A 15,806-nucleotide genomic window follows, 5' to 3' on the forward strand; every position below is an offset into this window, starting at 1 on the left:
CTCAGCCAGCCTAGTACAATGATCACATTGTCTGAATTTTTTCCCACACATCTTGTACTCAACTTTACAAATATTTATTAAGTGTATACTGTGAGCAAGATGACAGTATGGAGGTTATAAAAGATACAAAGATATAGTCTCTTCCCTCAAGGAATTAATAATCTGATGGCAGAGACAAACATATATGCAATCAACTACAGTATTTGTAAGGATAAAGTGATTCTTTAAATAGCAATACACAGTGTTCTATTAGTGCAAGGAAGAGCAAAGCTAGAGGGCAGAGCACTATGGAGTTTGGATTGAAGTGGCAGGATATTAAAGCAAAGATATCAGTTATGAAGCTAAAGAACATATAGGCAATAACATGATAAAGGCTTGAATTTGTCAGTGAACTGACAAAATAAAAGGAAAAATTTATCAGGAAGCTTTCAGGGGTGAGGTGGAGGGGAAGCAGTAATATATGATGTCTAATCAGATGAGGGAGTAAAATTTAGGTAGAGTCCAAGATGAATCCTCATTTTTCATGTAAGATACTGAGCCAGGGAACACAAAATAATAAAAAGCTATGAGAGAAATCTTTACCAGTTCATTTGAGGCTTTTATCTATCAACAGGATATCTTTAAGAAGAAGGTTATCAGGAGAAAAATTGTGTCTAAAGTACAGCAAAGAAATCATCACTAATGTTAATAGTGCTAAGAGTGTTCTGAAGAGTAAATGGCATAGAAACTTGATATCATTGGAGTACATGAAAAGATATAAAACAGAAGAGAGCTGAGGATAACATTTTTTGGGTTGGGTGATCAAGTAGACTTGATAAGGAAATTAAATATAAAATGAAACAAACAAAATATAGAACAAGAAGAGGAAGATGTGTACAATAAGATAAAGACAAAGGAATTGAGAATTAGTTGCTGGATTTGATCATAACAGCTTCAGAATGACATTAGTAAAATGAATGTGAAAGCCAGACTGTGAAATACTTAAGAGCTATATGGGATAATATGCAGGAATGTTTACAATGTCAATTTTATAATAAAGAAGAGAAAGGTGAGTATATAGATTAAAAGGTAGGCAACACAGAAATGATTGACTTACTACAGAGGATGTTAAATTTATTTATATGTTGATCAAGAATAGAAATAGAGCTTCCTTTTGGCCGAAACTGCCAGTGCCCAGTAAATCGCCAAAATGACCAACACAAAGGGAAAGCGGAGGGAGACTCGCTATATGTTCTCTAGACCTTTCAGAAAACATGGAGTTGTTCCTTTGGCTACATACATGTGTATATACAAGAAAGGTGATATCGTAGACATAAAGGGAATGGGCACAGTCCAAAAAGGAATGCCCCACAAATGTTATCATGGCAAAACTGGAAGAGTCTACAATGTTACACAGCATGCTGTTGGCATTGTCGTTAACAAACAAGTCAAGGGCAAGATTCTTGCCAAGAGAATTAATGTCCACATTGAGCATATTAAGCACTCTAAGAGTCAAGACAGCTTCTTGAAATGGGTGAAAGAAAATGATCAAATAAAGAAGGAAGCCAAAGAGAAAGGGACTTGGGTTCAACCGAAGCGCCAGCCTGCTCTACCCAGAGAAGCCCACTGTGTAAGAACCAATGGAAAGGAACCTGAGCTGCTGGAGCCCATCCCCTATGAATTCATGGCCTGAGAAGTGTTTGTTTAAAAATAAAGAGACTCCTGGACTATTAAAAAAATAGAAATAGAGAAGAAAAACAAGTATTCTTAATCTAATGGTCATTTTATGGACCAATTGGGTTTTGATCTATTAAATGTGTAAGAAATAGTAGGTTATATGAAACATTTTTAAGACGAGCCTGGTTAATATCTCTTTTTGGTTGTTGGGCATGGGTGGGTACACATCTGGTGGTGTTCAGGACTTTCTACTGGCTCTGCATTAAGGGATAACTCCTGGCAGGGACACGGACCACATGAGATGTCAAGGATTGAACCAACATTGACCCAGTGCAAAGCAAACTCCCTACTAACTGTACTATAGTATCTGGCTCTTATATCCTTTTAATCTCTAAAGAATGGGCCCTCAAGGCTGGAGCGATAGCACAATGGGTAGGGCACTTGCCTTGCACATGGCCGACCCGGGTTTAATTCCCAGCATCCCATATTGTTCCCTGAGCCAGGAGTAATTCCTGAGTGCAGAGCCAGGAGTAGCCCCTGTGCATCGCCAGGTGTTACCCAAAAAGAGAAAATAAATAAATAAAACAAAGAATAGGCCTCTGAGCTGTAGTTTACAAATTTGAATTTGTATTATAAAAATTATATAAATAATAGCCCTGCAGCCAACACAATAGGGCTTATTATGTTATTGTATCACTGTCATCCCATTGTTCATCGATTTACTCGAGTGGGCACCAGTAATGTCTCTATTCCTCCCAGACCTGATATTTTATCAACCTTTCCTTACTTGTCTTTCCCAATGATTGGAGGTTCTTTCAGGGTCAGGGGAATGAGATCTATCATTACTATTTTGGGCATATCGAATATGCCACAGTTGCTTGCCAGGCTCTTCCCAAGTGGGCAGGATACTCTCAGTAGCTTGTTGGGCCCTCTGATAGGTATGCGTGTATACATACATACATATATATATATATATATATATATATAAAACGCTCTACGATTTGTTACCTACTGTCTGAACTCCCTCAAATATGGTGTGGTAATTATGGAAAATGGGTAGGAAGTGTCATGTGTCCAGAAAGTGGCCTGGAGCTTGGCGGTGGTTGGGTAGTGGAAGTCAGCTGCCAGGGCTGGGTCTCTTGGGGCTAGGAGGATTCTCACCTGCCCCCATCTTGGGCACCCCAAGTGAAAACAGCCTGGCTCGGAGTCCCTATTATGTTATAATGTTATGCTAACATTTATTGTTAGAATATCCTTATTTTATTAGCAAATAATGTTTATTTTCATTTACAGAATAAGTTCTCAACTCTGGAATCTAAAGTATATTGCATGAAATTTTATTTTAGATTTGGATCTCATTAGGATAATAATTATTCCTTACCTGTCTGTAATAAGGCTTTAAATAAATGTGTTAATATATTTTATAATTTACATGAAATAGGTAAGACTTACATATGTAATTTCCCCCCCTACACTTTATATAAACACTGTGGTTTGCTAAATTGTCCATGATGGTTTGTTAAAGGCATTCATTATTCCAACACCAGTCTCACCACCATTATCACCTTCCTCCATGATTGCCAATTTTCCAAACCACCCCACAGTCCTGCCCCATAGCAGGCTTACAAAAATTATTTTTTATATTGCTTGTCATTGATTGCTAAGAGAATGATAAAAAAATATTTCTGTTGAATAAAATCATTGGAAATTGTAGTGCCTCACTATGGAGACAAAGTCCTTATATGAAGGATTACTAAAATGTTGTTAAAGGTTAAGCCTTCTGTTTTTGATTTTTGTTCAAGATTGGTTGTCTTCTATGTTATGACCCATCTAATCTGGAATGCTACTACTGGCATATCAGCATTGTAGAGTTTGGAGATACTCCAGGAAATTCAGAATACAGCTGGAGTTAAATTTTTAACTGGTTGGTGACTTTGAGGTATGGACATGACTGCCAGGAGTTCTGGAAGTATAGGGAGGTGGGGGGAGGTATTCCATCCCAACTTTGAAAAAGCCTGGGGATTTAAGTCACAAGACCTGCTTTCCTGAATTCTCAGCAAGTGAAATTCTGGGTGATGATGCCATCCTGAGACAATGGTGTCTGGCCAGGGGCACGGCAGTGATTTTGCCATGTGGAAACAAGTGGCATCTGGGGCTCTGTCTAGGTGGACTCTGGATTCATCCACTACACTCTAGGTGCACTAATGTCTTAGTACAATACTGTTAATAATTAATAATGTGTTAGACATGTAGTGTTTCAACACCTCATCTGCCACAAAAATGCCAGCATCATCTACCAATGTCTCAATATTCCTTCCCATTTCACACTTCATCCCCTTGGCTAACTCAGGTCCCTAAGCTGACTCTCAATGATCATTTGTTCTCCGTTTACTATATATTTTGTACCCTACATATAAGAGAGATTTTTCTGTATTTGCCATTTCCCACTAACTGACTTTAGTCAATAGGATACCATCTATAAATAGCTATGTTCCTTTCACTTGGATCATCAAGTATGATATAAAAGACCTGTTTTAGTCATTGAGTTAATAATTTAAAATATAAATAATAGTTTCAGTGATGCCACCATTAAGTTATATTAAGCTATAATATCTTGGACAAATGAACTTCTATTTCTAAATTTTTTAATGTAAAGCATTGATTCTTTTTGTGAATCTAGTGGTTTACATAATATATCAGGTATTTGTAGACTTTTGGGGTGAGACTCTACCAATATGTAATGAAATTGAAGATAGTTTCAGAAGTATTTGTATTGTTTTCAATACAACTTAAAAGCGTTTTACCCCAACTTAAACCATACAAATAAAAGCTAGCTTTACTACTTTTTCCCTCACTTTGTTGCCTTTGAACATTTCACAGAAGATTCTGAGAAAAAAATATTTTGTCATGCAACTATGCAAAAGGAAATTCAAATGTAATTATTCCTTAAATTTTCTTGTCTTGAATAATTTTATGATATACCATTTTTGATTTGCTAATATGTAAGGTCAAAATCTGAGATGATCTATTATATCTATTCATATGCTTTGCTATTACCAAGGTCCACTGAATCTTTTAACCCACATTGACTACAATGAAGTCAATTTTCCATATTATAGTAATACACAAATTAGCCTCTTAAAAATGACACCAGAAAATGTTCAACATACACATTAAAATTAGGATAATATAAGCAAATAACCTTTGGTTCTTCTCCTAAGAAAATCAAATTATTAAGTACATTATTCTAGACTACTTAAGCTGTTTGTTAAATTAAGACAATTTCTAATTTATACTGCATATGTTCAATTGAAGTAAGTAATAAATTAAGAAACATCTCACTTTTTGGAGAGTCAATTAACATTGTGCATTATTAAGCATCTTTTCTATATTTGAGTTTTATGATTTCACTTTTCTGCCATAAAATATTTTGTTTTTTAAATAAAAATTTATTTACCATTGGTTTTCAATGCTGTATAAGGTTTGTGAGTCCAGTTTCCTCCCTCCGTATTTGTAAAGTTCTAGTTTCATTCACACGGCCATAGGTGATCTTCCTCTGACTCTTTTCTCCCGTCTCTATTGCCTTTCCCTTAGGTAACCACCATATTTTTATACAATCCATGAGTTATCTTTTTGTACGTGCCCTTTTAGTTCATTTCCTTTTTGTTGCATGCTGTTGTTTCTTATATTCCAGAAAAACACAATTTTAATATTATATACCTTGAAGTGCACATATTTTGTTTGAAATGTATTCCTGTGAATTTTCAAGTTAAACAGAGGATAAAACAGCCCTGTGGCTGTCTGCCTCCCTGCCTCCCTGCTTCCCTTCCTCTCCCCTCTCCTCTCTTCCCCTCTCCATCTCTCTCCTCCCCTCCCCTCTCCTTCCCTCTCTTCGCCTCTCCTTCCTCTTTCCTTCCTTCCTTCCTTCCTTCCTTCCTTCCTTCCTTCCTTCCTTCCTTCCTTCCTTCCTTCCTTCCTTCCTTCCTTCCTTCCTTCCTTCCCTCCCTCCTTTTCTCTCTCCCTCCTTTCTTCCTCCCTTTCTTCTTCCCTCCCTCCCTCTATCTTTCTCTCTCCTCTTCCCTCCCTCCCTCCCTCCCTCCTTCGTTCCTTCCTTCCTTCCTTCCCTCCCTCCTTCCTTCCCTCCTTCCTTCCTTCCCTCTCTCCCTCCTTTTCTCTTTCCCTCCTTTCTTCCTTCCTCCCTTTCTTCTTCCCTCCCTCCCTCTATCTTTCTCTCTCCTCCCTCCCTCCCTCCCTCCCTTCTTCCCTCCTTCCTTCCTTCCTTAATTTCTTTCTTTCCCTCCCTCCCTCTCTCTCTTTCTCTCCCTCTCTTTATTTCTTTCCTTCCCTCCCTCTCTCCCTCTTTCTTTCTTTCTTTCTTTCTTTCTTTCTTTCTTTCTTTCTTTCTTTCTTTCTTTCTTTCTTTCTTTCTTTCCCTCCTCTCCTCCCTCCCTCCCTCCCTCCCTCCTTCCTTCCTTCCTTCCCTCCTTCCTTCCTTCCTTCCTTCCTTCCTTCCTTCCTTCCTTCCTTCCTTCCTTCCTTCCTTCCTTCCTTCCCTCCCTCCCTCCTTTTCTCTCTCCCTCCTTTCTTCCTTCCTCCCTTTCTTCTTCCCTCCGTCCCTCTATCTTTCTCTCCTCCCTCCCTCCCTCCTTCCTTCCTTCCTTCCTTCCTTCCTTCCTTCCTTCCTTCCTTCCTTCCTTCCTTCCTTAATTTCTTTCTTTCCCTCCCTCCCTCTCCCTCTTTCTCTCCCTCTCTTTCTTTCTTTCCTTCCCTCCCTCTCTCCCTCTTTCTTTCTTTCTTTCTTTCTTTCTTTCTTTCTTTCTTTCTTTCTTTCTTTCTTTCCCTCCTCTCCTCCCTCCCTCCCTCCCTCCCTTCCTTCCTTCCTTCCTTCCTTCCTTCCTTCCTTCCTTCCTTCCTTCCTTCCTTCCTTCCTTCCTTCCTTCCTTCCTTCCTTCCTTCCTTCCTTCCTCCCCCCCCACATTTTTACCTTCTTTTAGTTTTTGCATCACACCAGGCAATGCATGGTACAGAAAGAGCCAGATTACTCCTGGCTCTCTGCACTCAGTGATAACTCCAGGAAGGCTCTGGGGACAATATAGTGCTCCAGGGATCAAACCCAGGTCAGCTATGTGCAAGGCAAGTGTCCTTACCTACTGAACTGTTGTTCCCGCCCAATTTCTAAATTAATAATAACTAAAGAATTTTGAATTTGGGGTAATATAATACTTTGTGATGATTGAACCTCAAGTTGCAAGAAATGTGTTGGAACAAAATGTTTTTTGTCTCCAAGTTTGTTCTCACTTTTTTTTTCATCCATTTGCTTTTCTCAAACTGGCTTTATTTATACCTTTTTATGTTACAGCAACTCTAAGGACTATTTTAGCAACATATCACCAGAAGCACATTTCATTATTCTAACGTGTTCCACTTTATCTTGCAAAACAAGTAGGTTAGGGAGAATATAAAACAGCAATTGTTAGCATCTAGGAGATGATTTCCAAAATTATTTACTCACTAATGCTATCAAAATGCATTACCAAGAAACTACTAAACTTTCCAAATGCCAAATGATTTTTGTGGCCTTGGCTGTGCATCAATGAATTAATATTCTTTTACTTTTTTTTTAAGTTAACATATTTTTTCCAGGAATGTTTATTGAGACACTGTGATTTACAAAGTTTTTATAGTAGGGTTGTTTCAGGCATACAGAATTCCAACACCAATCTTTCCACCAATGTCCCCTTCCCTCCACCAATATCCCCAGGTTCCCTCTCATTCCCCATCTTCCCCCCTTATTGGGCATAAAACAAATTTATTTCATATTACTTGGTCCAATAAAATCTAATGGAATGGCAAATAGAGTTATCAAAAAGTAATCAATAATAGTCAATTTGTGATGCTATGTGTTTTAACCTTTCTTAATCTAGTAGAGGACAACCTTATGCACTGCTAGTGAGTGCCGTACTCAGTGCCACATAGTGCCACATATTGGGAAGTTTCTTACGTCCTTGAAGAAACTTCTAATGCTTCTTGCAGTACTTATTTCAAAGCTACTAATTCCAAAACTGTTGCCTGTCCATAAAGTTCTGTACAGTTACTTCAAATCTGACTGATAATCTTAGCAGGATAAATTAGTCTTGGTGAGGTGTTCATATCATTGAGTTTTTGTACTAAATCCTTCTATATTCTTTTTGTTCACAGAGTCTCATTTGATAGATCTGCTGTACATCTGATGGAATTTTCTTTGTATATAAATTCCTTGATATTGCTGCATTCAATATCCTGTCTCTATATTCAGATTTTTGTCATTTTGAATATAATTTGTTGTGGAGTTTTCCTAATGGGATCTATTTTCACTGAGATGCTTTGGACCTCTTGAATCTCTGTGTCTATAATATTCAACCCTGGGAAGGTTTTATCAATATTTTAACTATTGTTTCTTCATCATATTTGCCTTCTTGTTCTTCAGGTTGTCTAATGATTCTTATATTGTTTTTCTTGAACAAATCAAATATTTTTGGGGTATTATTTTTAGATTATTTTCTACTTTCTACTTTTTCCTAGTGATTTCTTCCTTCTCATCTTGGAGCTTCTTTATCTTCTATTCACCTTCTGTTATTTTGCTGTTTGGAGCTTCTATTGACATTTTTAAATCACTTGTCATGTTCTTAATTTCTGTCATTTCTAATTGTGGTGATTTTGTTTTTATTTCCTGTTCTTTGCTGACTCTATGTGTTATCATTTCTTTGACCTCCTTGAACATTGAACATCCTCATCATAGTGTCACTGAAGACACTGTCTGAGGATTTATTGGTGCTTTTTAATGTCTTCGATGATAATTGTTTTTCACTCATTGAGCATGGTGGATTTCTGTATGTTTTCTCCACTGGTTTTCTAGTGTTCTGGTTGTACTTCGGGGTGAGACTTATAGTTCCCTACTACCACCCCATCTCCCACATACATATACACCCTGCCCCAGAAATTACTGCAAGATTAGGCTGGCAATTGCTTTGTCTTTTCTGCCCATTCTCACAGAATGAGGATGAATATCTGTGTGATCAGCATGTAATTTGTTGAGTAGACCTTTCTGAATCTGTGATGTGGGCACTTAATATGGCACAAGTCGAGTGTGGAGGCTGTGTGGACACACTCAGTAGGGAGGGAACTGCCTGCCTTTTCAGAGTAGGCCCTGTGATATCATCCCAAGGCCAGCCTAAACAAAATGGTGGAGCAACAGGCAGAAGGTAAGGCAGGAGCTGTGATGAGGGTCCTTGTTAACATATTTATTTTGAAGTAGTGGATAGGCATGAGTCAGAGTATTTCTAGGTTTGTAAAATTATGATAAATAGTATGAAGTAAATTCCTGTTCATTGTAAGGAAACAAATGTCTACTAAATGTTAGGGAACCAGAACATTGTATGTATTCTAAATCAAGATGATAAACTTTACTCTTGAGACTTGGCAAAAATATTTACTTTGGTGTGATAAATGTCACATCCACTCTCATCCAATTTGTTATCAAAGGATAGCGAAAAGATTTTCATTGACTTCTCTCTCAGGTTCTCCTCACCCTTGGACCCTGTTCAGTAGGCAACCTTGCTACTTCCTACTTCCAGTCTTGGTGTCCTCTGTGTCTCATTCTTCTAGTGTGTTAATAGTCACACTATGCAACATCTATTGCGTCTGTTCTACTAATCATGGGTTTACGACTTTTCCCAAACCCAGTAAACCCTCAGCTTTTCCTCTGTGAATTTATACCAGAAGAATTCAGGCCAATTACATGTCAAATAGGACTTCTAAACTATTGCAGAGGAACTATAAAATCCTACTCTGAATATAATGAAAGCTGCAGGGGATTGTGTATTCATTTATCTTGTAGTAGGAAAACTTGAATCCTCATATAACAGGATGTTGCCATGTTAGCTACCTCTGGAGAATAGAAAACTAAATGGTAAAGGGAACAGAATGGTCTGATTAGTATCCGAGCCACTGGAGTCTGCAACGCCTCCAATCTCTAATTTGGACTACGAGATTCAACTGGTAACTTCATTCTCCCTAGTTGTGAAAGAATTATGCTGCTTTGCTTAGTATTTTAAGAGCTCATGTTTTAAAATTGTTACTAAGGCCATCAGCATGACATCAGTTTGCTCTTCATCAAAAATAAACCGAGTTCTAAAGAAAGCAGAAAGAATAAAAGGAAGAAAAAAATATGAAAAAATGGGGGAGAAAAGAAAGTGGAAGACAGAAGAAAGAACAAAGGAAGAAAGGAAGGGAACTATTAAAATATTTGATTGAGCTCCTATACAACCAGGATGCTTTTGTATGTGCAGTATCTCCCTGTCCTTTCTAGGTAAATAGCAATGTCGTCCCTTTTTATTAATACTGCTGCAGCTGCTGTTGCTTACAAAAAGATTCTCGAACCAAAATAGCCTCAGTTAGCTTTTCAATAATTCTGAAAGGTAGGGGAATGGAGGAGCATTGCCAGAGAAAGATAGCACTCCAGTAGCCTAACAAGGAGTCTTGTTAGCAAAACAAAGTGTGAATTGCTGAGAGATAATCCCCCAGGGTTGGTAATTCCGCTGGGTGCCTTCTGTGGCAGCACATGCTGCTTTTGCTCTATAGACCAAAGCCATTGAACAGGATGTGTCAGAAGGAATATGAAAAACTTGCCTTTTTGAAACGTTCCTTCTTCCAGATTTTTCTTTGTCAGCATAATTCATACCTATTGGTTTTTATCCCAAAGCATCTACCACCACCAGGAATTTAGGAAGCTAGAGGAGGTGAATAATGAATGGGCTGCATAAACAGAAGTTTATACATTTAGCCACTAGTAAAGGCAAGTGCAGACTCCAGGCCAGCGTGTTCATGGGTTATTTTTATTACTTTTTCTCTCTTAAAGGAAAACTGGAAAGGGGCGACTGGCAAGAGTTTGATTGACACACGCCATTATTCAGATTGGAAGACGACTCCTTTGCCTATTGCGTCCTTCCCGGAAATTGTGCTGCGATTCTGATTAAGGTATTTAGAAAACAAAAACAGAACTTTGATAGATTTTTGTTAATAGTCATTCACCCTATAAACATCCATATTTGTGATACGGGTCGTCATATATTTGTAATATGGGGGTGAGGATGCATTTGTGCAGAATATTGAAGAACTGTATGTCTTTCTTTTTAAAAATGTTTTTGTGGGACTGGAGTGATAGCACAGAGGGTAGGGCATTTGCCTTGCACGCGACTGACCGGGGTTCGATTCCCAGCATCTCATATGGTCCCTCGAGCACCACCAGGAGTAATTCCTGACTGCATGAACCAGGAATAACACCTGTGCATCGCCGGGTGTGACCCAAAAAGAAAAAAATGTTTTTGTGAGAGACCGGACATAGTACAGCGGTTAAGATTATTTGCCTTGCACGTGGCCGTCTGTACTTCTAGTTTTATCACCACATATGGTATCCTTAGGGAAACCAGGAGTGATCCCTGAGGACAGCTAGGAGTAAGCCCTGGGCACTACCAAGTAGGGCCCCCCAAAAAACAAAAAGTTTTTGCGATATTAAAGAAAATAGTACCACTTCTATTATTAATGCCCTTGAAATACTAGTTTAGTTGATGATCACAGCTTCTTACAAAACATTTTTGCTCTTTCCCTACTCTCATTTTGTACTTCATCAAATCCAAAGTTGTCATGGTTCATTATCTGTAGATGATCTTGAGCAGCCTTGCATTCTAAAAGAATATGCCATGGCATCTGCCTCTGTGCTTTTGTGTCCTGGTGTACAAATGATACTTTAGCGAGAGTTTTAGGTAAGGGGATAGAAATAGAGGTAAAAGTTGTCTCAGGATGATGTTTCTTTGTGCCCCACAATGTCTTACTCTTTTCTCTATGCCTAATTCAACAGTGAAGTACATATATCATATTGTGACTATTACATATGTTAGTCTATGTAATTGGGGTTGTAAAGTATCTGCTTGAATGTCTTAACTAATGAATTCCATCAAATTCAATTACTGTTCTTAGATCTTCATTAACCAATCGAATTGCATCTTTGACTCAAGTCATTTTGAACACACTTTTCCTGGGCATAAACACAATTCTGTGAAATAAATTAGAGGTGATTAACTAATCATTATTTAGAAAACTATATTACTGAAGTCTTGGATTCCTAAATGATTAACTTTCACATTATTCTCAATACATGCCTCCAAAAAAATAGTATGTGACTGTCTTAAAAATTTTATTCTACTCTTTACATCCTATTTTTGGGGCTGCAATGGGTCTCCAGTACCAAAATTATAAAGAAGAAATATTCATCCCTATATATTTATCATGTTATTAAAGACATCTATTCAGTAAACTGTGCAATTAAGGTCTCTTCATGGCTGGAAAGGTAGTACAGGCTTGGAAGAGGCTAACATTGGTCACTGTCACTGTATAAATTCCCCTAAGAATTTCCAGGAGTGACCTGAAGTCCTTCACCTGTATTACAAACTGTTTCCATACAAGAAGCTTGTCCTATCTCTTCTGCAGTATGATACTACAATATAAGACCACTATCATTATTGAAATATGTTTTTTCATTTTAACATTTCTTAATCTGGATTATTAAAACGAAGTGGTACTAAAAATGCACATGTCCAAATGAAAGTATTTTCGTTTCCTCTGAAATAATTGTTAGAATGCTAATATATAATAACAATAATAATATTTTTTGAAATTTTGTGGCTCAGAGGTCATTCAGAGGATCATGAAGTGTTTGGGATTAAACCCAAACTCCAGTCCCAAATATTTTATAACAGAAGGCTATGTGCTCAAGCTCAGGCATTGTAGTTCTTACCATAATATTCCTAAAATATTTCCATTTACTTCTCTTTTACTTTGATTCTTTAATAAACAATTTCATCTTCTATTCAGCAAATATTTTGAGAAACATCTCAGAATATAGCCTAAAGCCAACATATGCAAATTCTTACTCAGGTTCCATGCCAGACTTGCTTGAATTAGAGTTTGAAGAAGTTGGAGCTAGAACTGGCTTTTGAAATATGTATATCTGATGATTCCAAGTGCTCTAGCATTTAAGTATAATTGCTCTGCAAATGAGTGCAAGGAAATAGCTGAAAGGAAACTTTTATAAAAATATAGACATAATTGCTATCAGAAATATAAATATTTAAAGTAAATTTAGATTTAGGTATTTTTGTATGTATTTATATTTCCTGAGACTATACACAGGATTTTAAACTGTTCACTTTTCTTTTCATATGCCTTAAATTTTCTTCAATTTAAAGTTTGATATTATGGATTGGTTTTAAGGATGTATTTCTTAAGTTAAAAGATTCCCAAAGTTGCAAATAAAATAATACACTTAGTAGTTAAAAACTATTATATTCAAAATTTGTATAATTAGTTTTTTTAAATAAGTAATTTTCCCATTATTAAATATATCTGATAAGTATCACTTCTTTGGGGGGAGAGAGTGACTCCTCAATCAGTGCTCAGAGCCTAAGGCTCCATCCCAGTGATTTTCAGCCAACCATATGACTGATCAAGGCCAGAGAAGAGAATGTGGGGCTGTCCTAGGAATTAGCTTCGCTATCTTAGAGATGCTCATAGTCTTCCAGGACTGCATACACAGAATGAAAGAATGACCTTTCTTCTATGCAGGATCACTGTATCACTGTGAGTACCAGTAATGTCTGCATTGTGAGACTTGTTACTGTGTTTGGCATGTTGAATACTCGACAGGTAGCTTGCCAGGCTCTGCTGTGCAGGTGGGATACTCTCGGTAGCTTGCCAGGCTCTCCGCAAGCTCTATGCAGGATATGTAAAAATATAGCAGGGCAGTAACAAAGCCCAAGGCAACAGAAATTAAAATCTGCTTTTCAATAGGAAGCTTACCAATGCGGGTATGGGTTGTGTGGGATATGCTGCAAAGTGAACAATGGTGGATACAAGTGGGCAGTCCAGTGGAGGGTGTGGTGATGGAACATTTTACATATAAAACCATACTATTGACGGCATTATAGTACACTGTGATGTCTAAGATAAAAAGAAAAGAAAAAACTACAAATTCAATGAGAGTAAACCTAACCATCGGATATTTTAGGTGAAAACAATGTCTGGCAATATATTAGTCACATTTTTAAAAAAGTATGTCCCAAAATGACAAAAAAGTATTTAAAATATCTTCCAAATATTTAATAAATCTTTGGTAAATGAAAATAAATGTTTTTAAGCTACTTTTAAAGATCACATTAATAATGCATACATGCCCTAACCTCAGTGCATTTGTATTTAAAAGTTAACAAATTAAATATGTCGGACTCAAAACACAGTTTTTATATAATAGTTGTGTGATAAATATTATGTTAGGTTCAAATTTTCATAATCTGCAAACTTATAGTCAGAACTTTTGTTTTAGTAAATATTTACATTTTTAGTAAAGCTCTGAAGTATTAAAACGGGAAAAATAGTGAAAAGCAATGCTAGATGATTATAAAAATTAAACCAGTGAGACAAGATATTTAAATTATTTTCTTTACTTAGACTATTAATACTAATGGAAAACAAATTTGAAAAACTAAGGTACTGAAAGTGAGATAGGGTGATTTTTTTTTCTAAACTACAGAAAAGTGGATTTATAATATAAGTAGTATTCTCTTGACTCAATGAAAAGAATAAAGTAGATATTGGGTAGAGTGAGATTCTGAAGATCTAAATGGTGTCAAATTCAGTGTAAAAGAAGATATTAAATAAAAAGGACTGTCATCAATGGATATACAGATAACTCACTGAATGGGCGTATTTAGTTTCTTAAAATGAATGTACATAGATGCACATGCACGCACATATGCATAATGGTTATGCATCCATTTGGAAAGCAGATGGATAGAGAAATATTAAGCAGAAACAGTGGTGTGACTGGATGAAGAGAGATCTGCTGATCTTCTTGAGTTTCTATGGTGGCCATTTCAGTGAATCACCAAGCCCCCACTCACAGTATTAATTAACTCCATTTTCTAAGTATTTCCAATCTCTGTGTTTTCCACTGGTTCCATATTGAGTTCCTGTGGACCAAACTTACCAATTTGTTGCATTTTACCCTAAAGCCCTAAAGTTTTTCCTAAGTTTACCAATATTTTAATGAATGTATACTTTGTATTAAAATATCATAATGGAGACTTTACTGGTGCCCACTCGAACAAATCGATGAACAACGGAACAACAGTGCTATTGTTCAAAAGCATATCAATTTTGATATGATATTTCAAAATTACTTAATTAATGATGCACAGTAGTTATCTTTCCCGAACAGACTGATCTGGTGTTGCTTAGGCTTAAAGTCAAAAATCTTTGTCTCCTACTTTGCCTTGATCATAGTCACTCCATAGTTCATCATGGAGCCTGACTATTTGTCAAACATTTATGCTTTAAGAAATTTTTACTATTTTTATTGAAGTACAGGGGTTTACAATACTGTTAAAGTTTTCGTGTACATTTCAACAAATATCAAATTATATTAAATATTTTAAAATCATGTGCAATGCTTAGTTATTTGTATGGCAAATATTTGAAAATTTAATGGTATCATGTATACCTCTCGGTCCTTTAGTTCTTTAGTTGCTAGTTTTGTGATTGAAATATGGTAACTGTACTGTCCAAATTATTTATTTATTCAATTATCTAAGATGTATTACTGTCATCACTTTTAATACTTACTTGATATATGAAGTATTTTTACTCTTCTAAGTACGTTCTTCTAGAACAATTTCATTTCAAAATACACTTCCAGCCCTTTAGATGTGTACAACATATAATTGTCTTCTTTGTTCAATTATTGTGAGATACTATGAAATTTATTGGTCAAACCATTATAATACCTTTGTGCTATGCACACATAGTAATTATAAGACTGTTGAGTACAAGGTACTAGAAAATTTTAGTGGGATACTTGAGTAAGTTCTTGCTGATGGTTTATGATCATTAACAAGTTCTCTGTGTGTAAAAATAGTCTTATGAAGAGAATTCTAGCAGACAGACAGACCATATATTGACTGACATAATAGAATATGACCTTCAGAGCTCCTGAAAACCCACCAACTACTGAGGTGCAGAAGTTTGTATTAATCATCTCCGTATCTCTGAAATATATTATA

General features: G+C 36.5%; 2 protein-coding genes across 7 annotated transcripts in view; both read left to right on the plus strand.

Moving 5' to 3' along the window:
* The window catches only part of SYT1 (synaptotagmin 1), a 574,730-nt gene that overhangs the window by 97,106 nt on the left and 461,818 nt on the right, over positions 1–15,806 (plus strand). For 5 of the 6 annotated variants that reach the window (XM_004602693.2, XM_004602694.2, XM_055118229.1 and 2 more), the window contains one exon: positions 10,553–10,671. The exons of the other annotated variant lie outside the window; for it this stretch is intronic. The gene's annotated coding sequence lies outside the window, so the exon portion shown is untranslated. The remainder of the gene's footprint in view (positions 1–10,552; positions 10,672–15,806) is intronic. 6 annotated transcript variants of the gene reach the window in all.
* LOC105943573 (60S ribosomal protein L21-like) lies at positions 1,190–1,672 on the plus strand. Its single transcript, XM_055118231.1, has one exon. It carries the CDS (start codon positions 1,190–1,192, stop codon positions 1,670–1,672), a length of 483 nt encoding a protein of 160 aa, XP_054974206.1.

Source organism: Sorex araneus, chromosome 10 (genome assembly GCF_027595985.1).
Source record: "Sorex araneus isolate mSorAra2 chromosome 10, mSorAra2.pri, whole genome shotgun sequence".
Taxonomy (NCBI): domain Eukaryota; kingdom Metazoa; phylum Chordata; class Mammalia; order Eulipotyphla; family Soricidae; genus Sorex; species Sorex araneus.